At 47.4% G+C, this 16,886-nt stretch overlaps 4 protein-coding genes across 4 annotated transcripts; all 4 read left to right on the top strand.

Moving 5' to 3' along the window:
* Window positions 1-4,626: 4,626 nt before the first annotated feature.
* Window positions 4,627-6,355, top strand: FPSE_05446 (uncharacterized protein; the record flags this gene model as incomplete). Its single annotated transcript, XM_009258564.1, has 2 exons — window positions 4,627-5,115; window positions 5,168-6,355. The coding sequence occupies 2 exons, from the start codon at window positions 4,627-4,629 to the stop codon at window positions 6,353-6,355; spliced, it is 1,677 nt and encodes a 558-aa protein (XP_009256839.1).
* A 2,445-nt stretch (window positions 6,356-8,800) lies between these two features.
* On the top strand, window positions 8,801-9,739 carry FPSE_05445 (uncharacterized protein; the record flags this gene model as incomplete). The annotated part of the gene is made up of 1 exon (XM_009258563.1): window positions 8,801-9,739. One exon carries the CDS (start codon window positions 8,801-8,803, stop codon window positions 9,737-9,739), a length of 939 nt encoding a protein of 312 aa, XP_009256838.1.
* A 981-nt stretch (window positions 9,740-10,720) lies between these two features.
* Window positions 10,721-11,350, top strand: FPSE_05444 (uncharacterized protein; the record flags this gene model as incomplete). The annotated part of the gene is made up of 2 exons (XM_009258562.1): window positions 10,721-11,018; window positions 11,073-11,350. The coding sequence occupies 2 exons, from the start codon at window positions 10,721-10,723 to the stop codon at window positions 11,348-11,350; spliced, it is 576 nt and encodes a 191-aa protein (XP_009256837.1).
* A 354-nt stretch (window positions 11,351-11,704) lies between these two features.
* Window positions 11,705-14,191, top strand: FPSE_05443 (uncharacterized protein; the record flags this gene model as incomplete). Its single annotated transcript, XM_009258561.1, has 7 exons — window positions 11,705-12,151; window positions 12,199-12,239; window positions 12,288-12,593; window positions 12,653-12,882; window positions 12,933-12,994; window positions 13,040-13,161; window positions 13,207-14,191. The coding sequence occupies 7 exons, from the start codon at window positions 11,705-11,707 to the stop codon at window positions 14,189-14,191; spliced, it is 2,193 nt and encodes a 730-aa protein (XP_009256836.1).
* Window positions 14,192-16,886: the final 2,695 nt, after the last annotated feature.

Below are 16,886 nucleotides of genomic sequence, written 5' to 3'. Positions count from 1 at the left end.
ATGGTTATCTCTTATCTCTCCATCAACTCACATCTCCCCAGATAAAGTGCATCTCGTCTCGTCTCATCTCGCCCCATTGAATTGGATCAACGCGGGGCTCGTCAACTTTAAAACACCACAGACGTTCGGCGTGATCTCGGTGGATGAACAAACTGTCGGGTCCAGGACCTCAGATAAAGGGTTTCTGGGGAAAGAGAGAGATGGAAGTATCAAGATCTCGGTGTTATTATTTTTTACTGGAGTCCCTGTCGATGGATCGGTTGTTTCTCGCTTGAGACAGATTCTGGGGTAGGAGTGAGTGCACTAATAAATTGGATCCTGTTAATGATGAATGATCTAGGGTAGGTACTGGAATAATTGTTGTTCAATTAATGACACGACTGTGTTGAGTCCCATGATACGCGTCTTTTCGTAAGCATCGCATGCTGGATCATAGATTGTCATCGTAAGTAAAGAAATGGCCATATCTTTAATCATACCATTATTTGAAAGTCGGTGTTGGTGATATGACAGACACGTAAACACAGGCATGTCCCGTAAACGAGGTAAACGAGAAATAAACACATACGACACCTCAAGCCATGAAGTGATCGCCGTTATAAAGTCAAAGTCAAAGTCAAAGTTACAGTTACAGTTACAGTTTCAATTACAGTTTATTCTAATCACCAACCAGACCAAAAAGAGAAAGAAACCAGCATCACGAGACCTTGACCAAAAAGAGGGTAAACCATGTTCATCATGCCCAAAGCTGACTGCAGCGATTCCGTTACAGTGATGATCTTGGCGCCTTGGCAACAAAAGCCTCTGATGTTTACATTTGCGACAATGATGAATTGCGATTTGAGCATTTAGACTAGTCTAGATACCAGCGAGTGAGTGTGGGCTGAAACCAATCAAGCCCAGAATGATCATTTGATCGTCTTGGCATTTTGACACAGAAATTCAACGTTGCTTGAGGAATAGACGTTTCATTGGTGATGGTTACATGCGGGGAACTGAATTAGATGGGTGGTGGAATGAGACATGTGTCGATCAGCAAGCTTGAGTTTGGACACGACAATCATGGTTGGTTCAATGTCGTGAGTTGTTCATTGACTGTAGACGAAAGACTACATTCAGAGTATGAACTGCAAGTCAGAGGCAAATACTACAGACGAATACCCTGTGACACTGACATGACATGACAGACAGGAATGCTACCCATTCATCCATCCCAACCCAAGATCCGATCCCCAACGGGAGGACAATACTGCATTTGGAAGTGGTCATCCGTTTCAGCGCGTGTATTCTCGGAACCACGGCTTTTGCCTACTGTCTTTTTCTTTTGTCATAAGTTGGTAACAGCTGAAATGCAAATCTCGGCCGAAGAGTTTTCTGTCACGAGTACATAGACACACAGTTACACCCCCGGTTTAGGCGTATTTTTCTGACACGATGGCTTCAGAGTGAGTCCGGCCGAGGACCCACTTGGTTGCTGAATCCGTTGCTGCAAAGCAGATTGACATACGAACGAATCAGAGTAGAGGGTGAAAGGGTAAGGTAAGGGGAAGATGGAGCTGGGGGTGTGTGTCTTGTAACGCTGACCCCGAGAGGGAACCACTGGGGAGACAGACCACTGTAAAAGAATTTGGCTACAGTTCGGTTCGGCTAATGCTTGGTCATGGCTTGACAACTTTGTTCCATTACTCTATCTCACATACAGTAGCGAATATCCGTACAGATAAAACTGGATATAGTACTCCGTAGTCCTCGTGACTACGGCCAAGGCCGTCTTCCAGACTTATAATGGATCGATTCCGAGACCGTGGTTCAGGACGTGCGCTGGGTGGCGAGAGACTGAGAAAAAGGCGATTTCCGATCTGTGACGGTTGTAACTCTGCTGATCGGGGAAGAGACATTGGCGACAATAATCGTATTATTTTTAGAGAATATTTTGTTGGTGCATGAGTCTAGAGTCACACGTACAATATTGTATGTGTTACTGTTGCAGATACAGTTCTGTGCAACCGCCCCTTTCCGAAACCATCTACCAATCTCCCGTACTGACCCCGAAGGAATATCCTTCACGTAATTAATTAGTCGTTGGACTGTTGGTCCTGCAACGACGTTACTGTTACTGTCCATCCGTCCCCATTAATTCAACAGCAGAACGGCTAAGCTACGGAAACGGCGTTTTACCAAGAAATTCTGCACGTATCCGAGTATCCGTATGCGCCAGCAGACTAGACCAATTCCCGGTAAAGGATTTTACAGAGAGTGTGTGTGACAGGCTTTGGGCTGGACTCAATTGCCAGGCCCTGACGTTTCGGCCCGGAAATTATGCATGACAAGTAAAAGCGAATTTCGCGGCATTCTCGTGACGCTGTGGCTTACTGACAAACAGTGCTGGACACATTCGCTTGGCTAAAGTGCTGTATCGCGATATCATCAAATAACCACAATTGGAAGGACAAATCCATCAGTGACATGTTTTACTCTCGGTCAAATAAATACAAACTTCGGCCTTTCTCTCCCCGCGTTGTGTGTGCGAAAATCCGGAGTAGCTGGGGATTATGCACCAAAAACATTCCTCCTCTCGGTGGTTGACTCGGAGAGACTGGTAGACATAGATTCTGGGGGAGGGGGCAAGTCTCAAGAATGACAGGTGATGAACAGCCGGGTTTCCCTAGTTTCCCCGGAAGAGTTCGCAAAAGAGAGGTCAGTGAGGAAGAGACTATTACCCCAAAGACGGAGAGTCTCCAGAGTTTTTACGGTCGTGAACTCGGTCAATTACAACAAAGGCCCCATGCTGAGCAGGGGCGTAGCGCTACCGTCGAGCAAAAAGTATCACCGAGAATGTGCCATTAGCTGGTTCCAGCGAAAGGGGTCTCTCTTTCATCTGGCAATACGTACAGAGCGTCTATTTCCCCGCGTCGGCAACAAGTTGGAGTGAAGGAATTGCTCGTGACTGGTTACTTTATACATTTGTGGTTAAAATGCGGGATGAATTGTATATGCTTACTGCGATTGGGTATTTAGTGAATACTACCACAGATCAGCACGCGTTACAACACACACAATCTAGAACTTAGAGTGACAGACAGGTATTCAGATTCATTCAGTGACTAATTAGTATGATACCTAATTCAATAGTGAGTCCAGCTTGGGTTCTTCCCGTATCCGTCCGTCAGACCAGACCCAGCTCATTGACTTGACTTGACTCAAATCTGATGCTCTAGAACTCTTGATAGAAAAGTCCCGTGCTCACTCTCCGAGAGAAAGGGAAATAAACGGCCGGCCATACTCGCGGCGCTTCTCTGGGACATGTCCCGTTCTGGGCTGTTCTCCAGACTCCCTCCCCCCCCTCCTCCTCCACTTGATGACCCCCGGTTAAGACCGTTATGGGCCAACGCCTTGATCCAACTTGTCTACTAATTATTTGCTTCGGCCTTACTTCGTAGCAAAAAAGGAGCTGGAGGGGCTGCGCTTTTCCCAATAGATGGATGGAGACGGCGGTTTTCCCCAGATGTTGAGAGATTCTAGCCTGGGCGCGTGCAAGTGCAGGTTTTTTTCGTCTTTTAATTAGAAATTAGAAATGGAAAAAGGAAGAATCTTTAATTGAAGGAGTCATCGTACTGGATTAGTAGTGATTCATGAAGAACGAAAGACTGCGGGTGACCTCTGTTGTACAAATGGTATTGTGTCTGTTGCTGTGTCGATAGGTGGTATGTAGTGAATAATCCCAATAGCAGTAAACCCTCTATTTCATTCGGTATAGTATTCACCATCAATGGGAATGTTCAACGGTCATGATCTGTCCATCGCCATCGCATTGCCATCGCATCGCATTTTGCCATGTTTTATTACCTCCACACCCCCTGGAATCTTAGGTACGGCCGCCTCCGCACTTTCTCTAGGGCGTGTCGTCTAAAAGGTCCCATGGCCTAGGTACCCTGCTACCCCATTTACCGTGCCCCATGGGCCCCCGGGGACTTGTTGCTAGGGGCTAAAGAAATGGGGCATAGCACTAACAACATTTTTGCATGCTCCGAGGCAGAGGAAGACAGCTGGAGCGACAGCGACAGTTGGGTGTCTAATACTGCATCTGGAATTGCTCGTGAACGGCCAGAGTAAAGAGGGTGTACCAGAGTAGGTAATTTGTAACCTTGTGCATCGAATGAGATGTCTGCAAATGTACCACTCGAGTTGTTCTTGGCTCGGACGGGTTTAGCTTTGGCGTTTGGACCTCTCTGATCTTCTCGTTGACACCGTCAAGCAGCTGTTGACAAGAGATGCTTTTGGCTGCAGCATCCGAACCTTGCCCCATGCTCTGTCTGGCCCATGCTCCCCTGTTCCCCTGCTCCCACTCATCGGTAGACTCTACTCTGTCTCTGTACACGATCAATTCTTCTTTTCTCGTCAGAGATTAAATAGACCTCGTCTGCCCCCTCCCTCGTACAACTGTTTCGTTCCATCACATCACAAACAACTTCCCCTCTCCTCCTCCTCCTTCCTTCTCTCTCTTGTGTGATTCATCCTCACAGCAACAACTACTACTTTATAACCCACCTCCTCCCCCCCTTCGTTTCTGCCTGCCAGAATTAAAACTCCCAGGGAAGCAGAATTTGCAAATAAACACTCCTCACAATGGGTGTCCAAGACTCTCACGCCGACGAGCGTCACGGCTCCGTCGCCCTCCAGACTGCCGAGAATGTCGAGCAGATCGAGGCTCCCGTCACCTGGAAGGCCTACCTCCTGTGCGCCTTCGCCTCCTTTGGCGGTATCTTCTTCGGTTATGATTCCGGTTACATCAACGGTGTCAACGGCTCCAAGTTCTTTATTGAGCAGGTCGAGGGCAAGGGTGCCACCAAGCTCTCCGAGAGCCACCAGTCTCTCATCGTCTCTATCCTCTCCTGCGGTACCTTTTTCGGTGCCCTGATCGCTGGTGATCTTGCCGACCGCATTGGTCGCAAGTGGACTGTCATCATGGGCTGTGCTATCTACTCTATCGGTGTTGCTATTCAGATGATCACTGGTCACGGTGATCCTCTTGCCTGCATTGTCGTCGGTCGTCTCGTTGCTGGTCTTGGTGTCGGTTTCGAGTCTGCCATTGTCATCCTCTACATGTCTGAGATTGTAAGTTACCCATTATTGTCACCGTCATATCCCATTCTAACACCTCCTCTAGTGCCCCAAGAGTGTCCGTGGTGCTCTCGTCGCCGGTTACCAATTCTGCATCACCATCGGTCTGCTCCTCGCCGCCTGCATCGTCTACGGAACCGAGAACATCACCACCATGCAGTCCTACCAGATCCCCATCGGTATCCAGTTCCCCTGGGCTGTCATCCTGGCTGTCGGTCTCTTCTTCCTCCCCGACTCTCCCCGCTACTTCGTCAAGCGCGGTCAAATCGAAAAGGCTGTCGACGCTCTCGCCCGTGTCCGTGGTCAACCCAAGGACTCCAAGTACGTCCAGTCTGAGATTGCCGAGATCGTCGCCAACGAGGAGTACGAGCGCCAAATCATCCCCTCCACCTCTTGGTTCGGCTCTTGGGCCAACTGCTTCAAGGGCAGCCTCTGGGATGGCAAGTCCAACCTCCGCCGAACCATCCTCGGTACCTCCATGCAGATGATGCAGCAGTGGACCGGTGTCAACTTCATCTTCTACTACTCTACTCCCTTCCTCCAGTCCACCGGTGCCATCGACAACGTCTTCCTCATCTCTCTGGTCTTCACCCTCGTCAACGTCTGCTCCACTCCCCTGTCTTTCTGGACTGTTGAGCGATTCGGTCGTCGATCCATTCTTCTTATTGGTGCTCTTGGTATGCTCATCTGCCAGTTCCTCGTTGCCATCATTGGTGTCACCGTCGGATTCAACCACACCCACTCCGCTCCCACTGCTGATGACCCCGACCGCATGATCGCCAACAACATCAGCGCTGTCAACGCCCAGATTGCTTTCATCGCCATCTTCATCTTCTGGTTCGCCTCCACCTGGGGCCCTGGTGCCTGGATCGTCATCGGCGAGATCTTCCCCATCCCCATCCGATCTCGCGGTGTTGGTCTGTCCACTGCCTCCAACTGGCTCTGGAACACCATCATTGCTGTCATCACCCCCTACATGGTTGGCGAGAACCGAGGAAACCTCAAGTCCTCCGTCTTCTTCATCTGGGGTGGTCTCTGCACCTGCGCCTTCGTCTACACTTACTTCCTCGTTCCCGAGACCAAGGGTCTGTCTCTGGAGCAGGTCGACAAGATGATGGAGGAGACCACTCCCCGAACCTCTGCCAAGTGGAGGCCTCACCAGACCTTTGCCCAGACCATGGGTGCTGGTGACATGAAGATTGTCCCCAAGACCGAGCACGACGACCACGTCTAAGCTGCGCCCTCATTCTACAGAACTGTTTTTTATCGTTTGAGAGGGGGGTTTTCTATTTAATTATACCTGAATGTCTAGGGATCATGGTGTTATGACCTGAGATGAGATGAGATCGTGGTAGTACATGAGAATAATGTGTATATATCTCTACAGAATGAAACGATTACGTTATAAACTGCTGTCTTTGATTGTGACTGTCTTTCGTGCTTGGCTATTGAACTTGTTAACTCTGGCAGCCAGTGTTGTCGGAGTTAAACACTCAACTCAACGCGCTCAATCACTTGCGCTTCATCGCGATCAATTTCTCCAAGATAATTTAAGTACCCAACCAGATACTATTGGAACTGCACTCGCTTGAATCGTAACCTTTTCATCGTCTTGTCCTCACAACGAAACTCGCACCACAGTCTAGCCGACACCTGAAAGTCGCAACGCAAACACACGTTATACTTCGAATACGTTTTACACCCCAAAAGCAAAACACTACTACACTTTTAAAGAGCGACGTTTCAGAGAGAGATGTATAAATAAAGTGAGGCTCAAAGACTGAAGTGCAAATAAGATTTTGCCCAATAGTTTGGGACAAAGATAAGGTTATGAAGGTTTCAACCCGGATGTGCCGGATGCGACTGGGCCATACGGAAGGTTTGAGTGTCATGTTTCATGGAGGGTCTCGTGGAGTGCCTTATGGAGTGTCTTTATCCATTGGTTCGGTGTGAGGATTTGCTTGTATTTTAGTTATATTTTGATCGTATTGTGGTTGTGTTTTCATTGTGTTTTTTTTTGGTTGATAATATCTTGTCTTGGACTTGATGGATCTTCGACGCTGGCGCAGTTTGTAGTTACGGATAAGGGAGGTTCTGGAGGATTAGCTGGGGAGCATGTATCTGGGATTATCTTCTGTTTGGGCTTCATGGGTGTATTTAGATGGAAGTATGTCATGTTGGTGCCGTAATGCCTTTGTTTTGATGGTATGTAGGGCTTGACTCCTGTTCTAAAGCAGATGAGAAGCCTTCTCTTGAGAAATAGGAAATAGTCAAGTGTTTAGAAACCGTCTACTTTATATAATCCGCTGTCATATTCGTGGTTACCTTTCAACTCTCTGATCTTGTTGTCCAAGATTGGGGGTTGGATGCTGGGACTTGAACCTGCAGTACGACAGAACCTCAGTTTAACCTTACGATTATCATACATATCATACTACAGAGCGAAGTTCAAAACACAAATTCAAAACTTACCACGAAAGGCTTTTCAAGCTGATTAGCTATTCAGCTCTTCTAGTACACCATCAAGCTCGTGTCTATCTGCACCGCATGGAGCTTTGAGGTACCGGATAACCGGAACGATAAATACTGCACATTTGTATTTGATGGATCCACTCGTCTTGGAAAATGTATATTTAGTTCTAGAAGAGCTGTAGCGAGCGCCTGCGCGGATGTACCGGCGTTGGATAAACAAGGATGCTGGGACTATTTTGAGTTTGGGTCTGGGATCTGTCAACGGGATGTGGGCAGAGATATGGTGTAGGGTAATGTGATTGTTTTTCTGCAACGGCGACGGTGCTCTTGATGGTGTTTTTGAGTGAAACTTGAGATTAAGAAAAGGCTTGCGTATCATTGTAGAGAAAGTATAACTCCAAGGTGTGCTAGAAAGCACAAAGAAGGGTTTGAAGAACTGTAGTAATTATTGTATACGCGCCAGTGACCAAGATGGAGAGAAGTTGGTTTACTATGGTGTAGTTATCACATGGAGAACTTCACTTACTGTCGACTGTTAAACAGGGTAGGTCTTGCATTTCGAGCTACCTGTAATAGACCTAGCTTCAGATCTAGATACCGACGGGAGACCCGATTGTGATACTTATTATAGAAATAGTCAGATGGACTACTGCAAGCCATTAACACAGCCCCTGTTATCTATTTAGCTTCTCAGCTTCTCAGCTTTCTTGTACCAGCCTCAAAAGCGGCGGAGTTAGACCAGGAGATGGATATGTTTCTATAATGTTTGTTTCTTTGAACTCTTAATGCCAACTAATACGTGTTCAGGATTTAGGGTAGGGATTTATGAGGATATGACTTATCGTAGTAAAAGAATTGTAGGCGGCAAAAGAAATGCCTCAAGTAATTAGTACCATAATCAAGCACGCAAACTCCCCATCCATCAGACTGGGTAGTACCTAAGTGAAGTCATGCCAAGAGTTAGATCTTGATGCTGGAAACCAAGCTCGGCATTGCCCAATCAGAGACCAATGGAGCTATCGGAGTCTCGATAAGGCACAGAAGGAGTTTCTGGAGTGGAGATATCGTCATACGTCATGTCAAGTAGATTACTAAGGCCAAACTCCACGGAATTCCAGATGATGGATAAAATCACCAAGTATCGCCTCTCAACTACATCACAATCGTCACAGCCAAGAACAAAACCTCGTATCCAATACCTACCACAATGCAGATCGGCATCTTCCCCGCTTCAGGTGCTCTGGGCACAAGCACGTATACCCATCTCCTCTCCCAAGTCCCCAACGACAAAGTCACTCTCATCAACCGCTACCCCGAAAAAGTACCCAAAAAGTACACAGAGAAGGGAACGACAGTTCGTCAGGCTTCATACGAGTCTAGCGCCGAAGATCTCGAGGCCGTCTTTTCCGGCGTCGACGTTCTCTTCCTCATCTCGTATCCGAGCCATGTCCACGAATACAGGACAAAGGTACACACCAAAGCTATCGACGCGGCGGTCAAAGCAGGAGTTAGGCATGTATTCTACTCGTCTCTGGGGTTTGCGTCGCTTGGAAAGGATTTTACCAAAGCGGAAGTCATGGGGGCGCATCTTGACAGTGAGAAGCGCTTGAAGGAACTTGCAGAGAGGAATTCTGGATTTACGTTTACGAGTGTTCGTGAGGGTCTTTACAGCGAGTCGTTTCCTATCTATACTTCTTTTCTCGACTTGAAGAATCCGCCTTCCAAGGTTCTTATTCCTCATGATGGGAGTGGACCGGGTGTTAGTTGGGTTAAGAGAGATGAATTGGGAGAAGGCACTGCGCGTCTAATTGCTTCATACGCGGAATCGCCATCAGACTTTGGGTATATCAACAAGATTGTCACTTTGACAGGAACAAAGTCGTTTTCGTTGGCTGAGACGATGGAGGTTCTTTCGCGCGCTGCAGGCAAGGACTTTGAGATTCAACAGATCAGTGTTGAAGAGTATATCAATCTACCCCAGATCAAGGAGTATTTTGGAACGGAGGAAAAGGCGACGACGTGGGCTACAGCGTGGGAAGCGATTCGGGCTGGAGAGACGGCTGGCGTGACGACGACGTTGAAGGAGCTTCTGGGACGAGAACCTGAGAGTTTTGAAAAGACTATTGGCGAGTTTGTCGAAAAATAGCGGTAAGGATACTATGTTGTCGAGGTTGAGACAATGTCAATGTCAAAGTTGGAGAGAAAATACGAAGATTGTTGAGGGTCTAGGAAAAGCATAAACAAGATCTATTTTTAGTTTAGTCTTGGGGGCTGTCAAATATCGGTAGTTGGAGACATGACGTGGCTGGTCTCTCGACATCTAGACTTTGCGCCTCGTATATTTTTGGGTTTGAGTAGAAAACGGTTATGCCGAGTTACACAGAACTTCCAGAATTGTTTTACAGAGTATGTTTCTATGGACTATTATTAACTACTATGTATGGAGCAAGAGTACAGATACGGACGCTGATCAGGTTCGATCGAGAGTCTCCTGAGCTGGTGTGGAGATTTGAATGCATTAATCCTGGGCCTACGTCAGTGGATCACTATAACTGGGACGATAGACAAGGGTTCAACATGAGATGAATTTGTCCTGTTTATGGAATGCGTTGTATCCCTGCATAGAAATCGGCTTGTCGGCAGCTGATCTGTCCGTACTGAATTGGACCACGTGCAGGTAACTACTCTTTTCAGCTTTCAGCTACAGCGGCAGCCCAGTCAGTGACAGTGACAGAGAAAGAGGCTGTGTTCGGGAGTGGCGAGACTAACGGCAGCCTCGGCAGACGGCACAAGATCTAAGAATATTCCGTGGACCATTCTGGATCCCAGAGTCTCGCCTAGACCGGACCAACAATTCAGAGGCTGTGACAAGACTATGGTCCGTTTTTTAGTGCGGGGACTGGTTGCCGTTTCATGCAAATGATGTCAAGGATGGACTTCATTTCCCAACTGATCGTCATGAAGATCTATTTGAAGCTCGTATTCAGAGATATATAACATCTTGAGTATACTACCATTTATTTTTTATTATTATCATCAGCATTCACTTCACTCTCACTCTACAACAATCACTTAATCACTTCACCACTCAATAAACAACCACTTAATCTCTTCATCAACCGCCATCATGCAATTCAAGACTCTCTTCACTGCTTCTCTCCTCAGCGGCCTCACTGTCGCCGCCCCCGAGCCCAAGACCTTCGGTCTCACTGCTCTCCGCTCCGGCAGCGCCTTCCACCTCTCCAGCGTCAGCGCCTCTGAGAGCGGCTTCTCGCTTCTCCTCCCCAAGGGCAAGCAGGGTGCCAAGTGCGTCGACAACAAGAAGGAGGACTTTGCTACTTTCCGCATCAGCAAGGACAAGAAGCTTGTTCTCTACCACAAGGGCAAGGAGCAGCAGATTGCCTACACTGACCGATCTGGCATGGGTAAGTTCATTGCATCTACAGAATTACTAGGGGACCCCTGCTAACAAGAACCAGGCCAAGGTGTTCTCCAGTACACTGGCCAGAAGAACTACCCTCGCAACGCCGAGACTGAGGGCTGGAAGGTCGACAAGAGCGGAAACCTCGTCTTTGGCAGCAACAACGCTGGCTTCATGGCCTGCCCTGGCCTCAAGTCCACTGACCCCTGGAGCATCTGGGTCGCCACCGGTAACGACCACCCCGGTAACAGCGACAAGGAGTGCTACAGCTTCAGCGCCCGCGTCACTGAGAACAAGAAGCCTGTTAGCTGCGTCTACTCCCAGTACAGCAACTAAGCGATAGAGTTTGCACTGTACATAAGACTTGTTTTAGACATGATTTAGCATTTTAGATTTTAGCTTCCAGTATATACATTGATTAATTACTTCTCTCATTTCTTTATACTTTGTTACTGTGATTATCTTATGCATGCTAGGCTTAATTCGGTTGAGTCAAGCAGGGGACAAGATCAAATCAATGATTGGTTCTCTAAAACACGTGACCGTCTGACTAACTGATCCTTATCTGATCATCTGATAAAAATCTCTCACAAGACCCGAGCTCGTCCCAGACCGATCCAACCCCTGGGCCCCGGCTCTCCGCCTGCGACCTGACGAGTTCACTCTTTCATCACTCTGGCCAGCGCCACCATGAAGCTTGTATCTTTGAGCTCGTTGCTCACGATACTCTCATTATGCGCCCCATCCGCCCAAGCCGAAGACAGGTCTCCCGAGAGAGTATGCTACGACTCATGCGCGTCGGCTCTGAAGCCTGTGCACTTCGATGATATGCTGAGCAATCAAACGAATTTCATGACGATAACTTGTTACAGCCCGAAAGCAATTCTTTCACTGTACCTGTGTCTTGATGTTTATTGTATGGTCGAAGCTAGAGAGGCAGGCCTGAGTCCGCTGAATAAAACATGTGCTGAACAAGCACACATTGTTCTACCGCCTTTTGGCATCATTTCGAATTACACAGCCGAGGATAAGGAGAGAATACATCGACTGGAAAGAAATGAGACGGAACCCGCACTCACGTTTGGAGAGGTTGTAATTCCTTCAGAGACTTGGTTTGGCATCTGGTGGGATACTATGGTAAGAAGGGTGAAGATCACAGTGAAGGATAAGACTGATTTGTCTAGGATTCTGTTGCATATACATACACACACCATGATTTATACGGGTGAGTTATACTCTTGACTCGTATGAGAACACTGCTAATATTTGACAGTCGTGCTATGATCATCTTCTGGGTTGTCGTTGTTGCCATTGGCGTCTTGAATCATCTCATGCAACAAATCGCCAACTCAAAACTGATCCGCAGCCATTCATCGAAATCAGGAGGACGTTTATGGAGTTTATATACTTCCACTGTGAACCGGGTTGCAGTCCCGGCTACATTTGGAGACCGATGTTCTCAAAAAGTCGGATGGGGAACAGTTCCCCCAAGGATACAGTCCCTCACGCTCTTTGCGTTTCTCATCCTCAATATTGTCTTGAGTATTCACGGATACAGGATCGTACCGATAAATATGTAGTGAGTGCTCCATTTACTCCCAGCAGATGCGAGAGAACGACAATGCTGATATCTTGTAGCTTCCCATCTACAGCAAAACAGATATTTCGCTACTCCTCCGACAGAACGGGCATCATCTCTTTCGCCAACTTCCCTCTCATCTGGCTTTTTGGAATGAGAAATAATCTTCTCATGTGGTTGACGGGCTGGGACTTTGGAACATACAACAACTTTCATCGATGGGTCGCGCGGATTGCTACGCTTCAAGCAATTCTTCATTCCATCGGCTATTCCATCTTGGTTTACCTTGGTATGTCCTAGTTCTGTGAGATGAATCGATTAAATACTGACTTGTAATAGAGGGCGGCTGGGAAGGTTATATCTTCTGGTGGTCCTATATGTTTTGGTGGGTTGGTGGAGTTGTGAGTTTCTATCAAAGCTGTCCTGGTTCCTCGCTAATCTTCTAGGCCACTGTCGTCATGTCACTACTCGTAGGGGCATCTTTTTACTGGATCCGTCGTCAGCAATACGAACTGTTCCTTGTTGTCCATATCATCATGTCGATTTTACTCCTTGTCACGATGCTGGCGTAAGTCCATTCCTCCGCTGTTATCAACATATACTGACAAAACAGTCACGTCTCCATCTTCCAAGGCGAATACGACGTCTTCTTCTGGGTACCCTGCTTCATCTGGGTAGCCGATCGTGTCATTCGCGCTCTTCGAATTGCAGCTTTCAACCCCAAGCTTTGGGATACCTGGGCCACGTCCATTTACCACCCCACTTCCAATATTGTCAGACTAGTCATTCCCTATTCGGGCAGTCTGTACAGACCAGCTCCAGGAACGTTTTATTATATTCACGTTCTGAACGGGCCGCGCTGTTGGGAGAGCCATCCCTTTACAGTTGCAGCAGTGACGGACGAAGGACAGCGAGGAGCAAAGGTTCTTGGGGAGCAGGTTCCTCTTCTCGAGAGTGCTGCTTCAGAACAAACTTCAGATGTAGACGCTTCACAAGATATGTTTTCTGACTCAAGGACCATGACGTTCTTGATTCGCCCTTATGATGGGTTCACATCAAGACTTAGAGATGCAGCGTCAGCAGAGTGGCCAAAGAACGTTTCCCAGCGCGTTCTGGTCGATGGACCCTATGGACATACTCAACCTCTTCATACATTCGACAACGTTATCTTCGTGGTAGGAGGCAGCGGTATCGTCGTTCCACTATCATATCTTCAACTCTTGACTAGTGGTGCCTCATCACCACGATCAGTCAAAATCCACTGGGCAGTCCGCGAACCCGCGTTTGCGCTCGATGTGTTGAAAACAGACATTGCAGATGCCCTGGGCAGCGCAAACCTGAGTGTAGAGATCCATCTTACGACACATACTCCTCAGGATGAACTGCAAGAGTGGCCGTCGCAGGTTACGCTTCGAAGAGGAAGGATAGACGCTGCTGCCGTGGTGACGAGAGCAAGTGATGTGGTGGACGGAGAGAGTCTTGCGGTTGTTGCTTGTGGACCTGCCCGGATGGCTGATGATGCTAGAAGGACGGTGTCTGATTTGTTAAAGAGGGGAGTTAGGGGGGTAGAGTATTTTGAGGAGAGCTTTCAGTGGTGATACAGAAGTTAGTATTAGAAGGTTTAGTAACTGCACTTGGGTATGAAATAAAATAGACTGTTTAGACTTATATCTCTATAGAGATTGATGGAGGCTCAAGGTGTTACCCAGCTGTCTCAGCTACAACAAGCCTTTTCCGCAAGTGCAATATTCTGCAACATGGACTACACTCTCGGTATCAAGCCCAGTGGGTAGCAGAAAAGTTGGCCTCTCAAGTCTTAGGATATAAAAATAAGTAGTCTAAGAACCCTAATCTAAGCAGCATAAGCTGGCCTAATGATTTTGTTTCTTATGTTCCTAGCGGTCAATTTTTCTGATACCTAAGGCAAGCTAATAGGAAGATGGTTTGTTTAGCGTGAGACCTAGAGGCAATATTTGATCTTCTGTTGGAAAGGGAAATGAAAATAAGGGATATTAACCCTCCCTTGTCGAACAAGACAATAATAGTAAGACATGTACTATTATAAATCAGGCCGCAAGCTGAATGATATGTTTCAATGGCAAATTAACTTTCCTGGTGGACAAAACTCGCCATTACGTATGTGATTTATATCCTAACATGTCTACGAGGAATCTTCACTGATTAGCTCTCAAGTACAGATACCTTACTATTCCCTCGTTTGACATTCTGATCGCTGCACTCTACCATAACTTTGTAAAATGGCCATCAAGTCAAAAAGCAATAGCGAAGTGGCTCCTCTGCTACGCCCCGGACCCAGCTGCGAACACTATGGCGCCGTTCAACAAGCAAGCACATCAGACGCTGCCGAACAATCATTCGGCCCAATTCAAGAATTACCCGATATCGTATCATCCAGTCCTGAGGAAGATACGTATGCCTCCAGATTCATCGACGTCTCACCCACGAGGTTCTGGCTCATCTTCAGCGCCGTGCTCCTAGGCTGCATCGTCGGATCTTTCGACTCGACCCTCATGGCTTCGAGTCATCCGGCTATTACGTCTCATTTCCACGCGTCAAACTCTGCTTCATGGCTCTCTACGGCATTTTTGTTAACATGGACTGCCTTTGTACCCTGCTTTGGTCGGATTTCTGATACTTTTGGTCGAAGACCTATTTATCTTTTGGCTATTACCATCTTTCTAGCTGCAACTGCTTGGTGCGGAGCTGCACAGTCGATTGGGAGTTTAATCGCTGCTCGTGCTGTCTGCGGTCTTGGAGCAGGCGGTGTTTCATCAATGGGCATGATTATCTCCAGCGATACTGTCAGACTCAAGTACCGAGGGATTTACCAAGCGTACATTAATCTCTGCGTTGGAATCGGTGGGTGTCTTGGTCTTGTCTTTGGGGGATACTTGTGTGACGAGGTTGGTTGGCGAGGGGCGTTCTACATCCAGGTTCCCGTTCTTTTTGCATATCTTGTGCTAGCCATCTTGGTTACGCCTCCTAATCTCGGCCTCGACGCTACACAGCCTGTGAGAGCGCAGTTTCAGTCCCTTTCACAAATCGCTATGGCTGTCGACCTTCCTGGATCTGTCATACTGATCCTCGGTCTGACGGTGCTGGTGCTGGGCTTGAATCTCGGCGGTAATGTCCTTGGCTGGAGCCATCCTTTGGTCATTTCATCTTTGGTTGCATCTCTTGTACTGGCCATTGTATTCGTACCCTACGAAAAACGAGTTCCGCGTGCGGTTATGCCCATCAGACTCTTGACACAAGATCCCTGGGCTAGCATCGTGTTTGGAAATTTCTTGGCTTCTCTTTCCATTACGACTATGATGTTCAACACACCTCTCTACTTCCAGGCTGTCAAACTTGCTAGCCCTACCGACTCGGGGCTGAAACTAGTGGTTTCGACCATCGCAGTCATGGTATCGAGCGTATCTTCAGGTTTTATAATAACCTGGTCACAGAACGCTAAGCCTATGATCATCCTTGGAGGTGTATGTTTGCTTATCGGTGCATGCATGGCTGCCTCGATGGACGCTGAAACACCTGATATCATAGCGATGATCAGTCTTGGAGTATCGAGCCTTGGACAGGGATTTTCCTTTCCGTCCCTCATGATATCGATACTTGCTACCAGCACCCAAGGCGAATTAGCCGTAGCCAGCACAACACTAGGTCTATGGAGGAATTTGGGATCACTGCTTGGTGTATCTATCAGCAGTCTGATATTTCAGAATGTGCTGGTTCGAAAGCTTGAAGCTACGGTGACGGGGCCTGATCGGGAGCAGATTATTCTGCTTGTTCGCAAATCTGTACGTGCTGTGGCGGAGCTGGATGCAGTTCATCAACCTCAAGGTAAGTTCTTTAAGTTTACGAATAGTATTGAGCTAATGGAGATACAGTGATTGCGGCATATGCATGGGCGCTAAGAGTAACTTTTATTTCTGCTGCTTGTTGGCCTGTTTTGATGCTGGTGATACATATCCGTATGCGTCTGCCGAGGCTTACCGAACGGAAGTGAGAGGTCTATAGACAAGATAGATATCTAGTTTCGATTTTTTACACTAAGAATTTGTATCAATTTAAAGATTTATCGTCTCTCAGGTTTAGACTTGAGAAATCGTGAGAAACCACCCAGAATATTCACCGTCTCTTGTGGCACGATCCCTGCAAATTGAGAAACACTACTTGGACAATATGAACACCGTGAACTCGTTGCTACCCAGGCGGGTTACTAAAAAATAGGTACTAAAAGTCGTACAGACGAAATCATTAGTCTACTCTTAG

The sequence above is a fragment of the Fusarium pseudograminearum genome, chromosome 2 (assembly GCF_000303195.2).
Source record: "Fusarium pseudograminearum CS3096 chromosome 2, whole genome shotgun sequence".
Lineage (NCBI taxonomy): Eukaryota > Fungi > Ascomycota > Sordariomycetes > Hypocreales > Nectriaceae > Fusarium > Fusarium pseudograminearum.
Note: the sequence above shows the minus strand (reverse complement) of the source record. Positions and strands in the feature narration are given on the sequence as shown.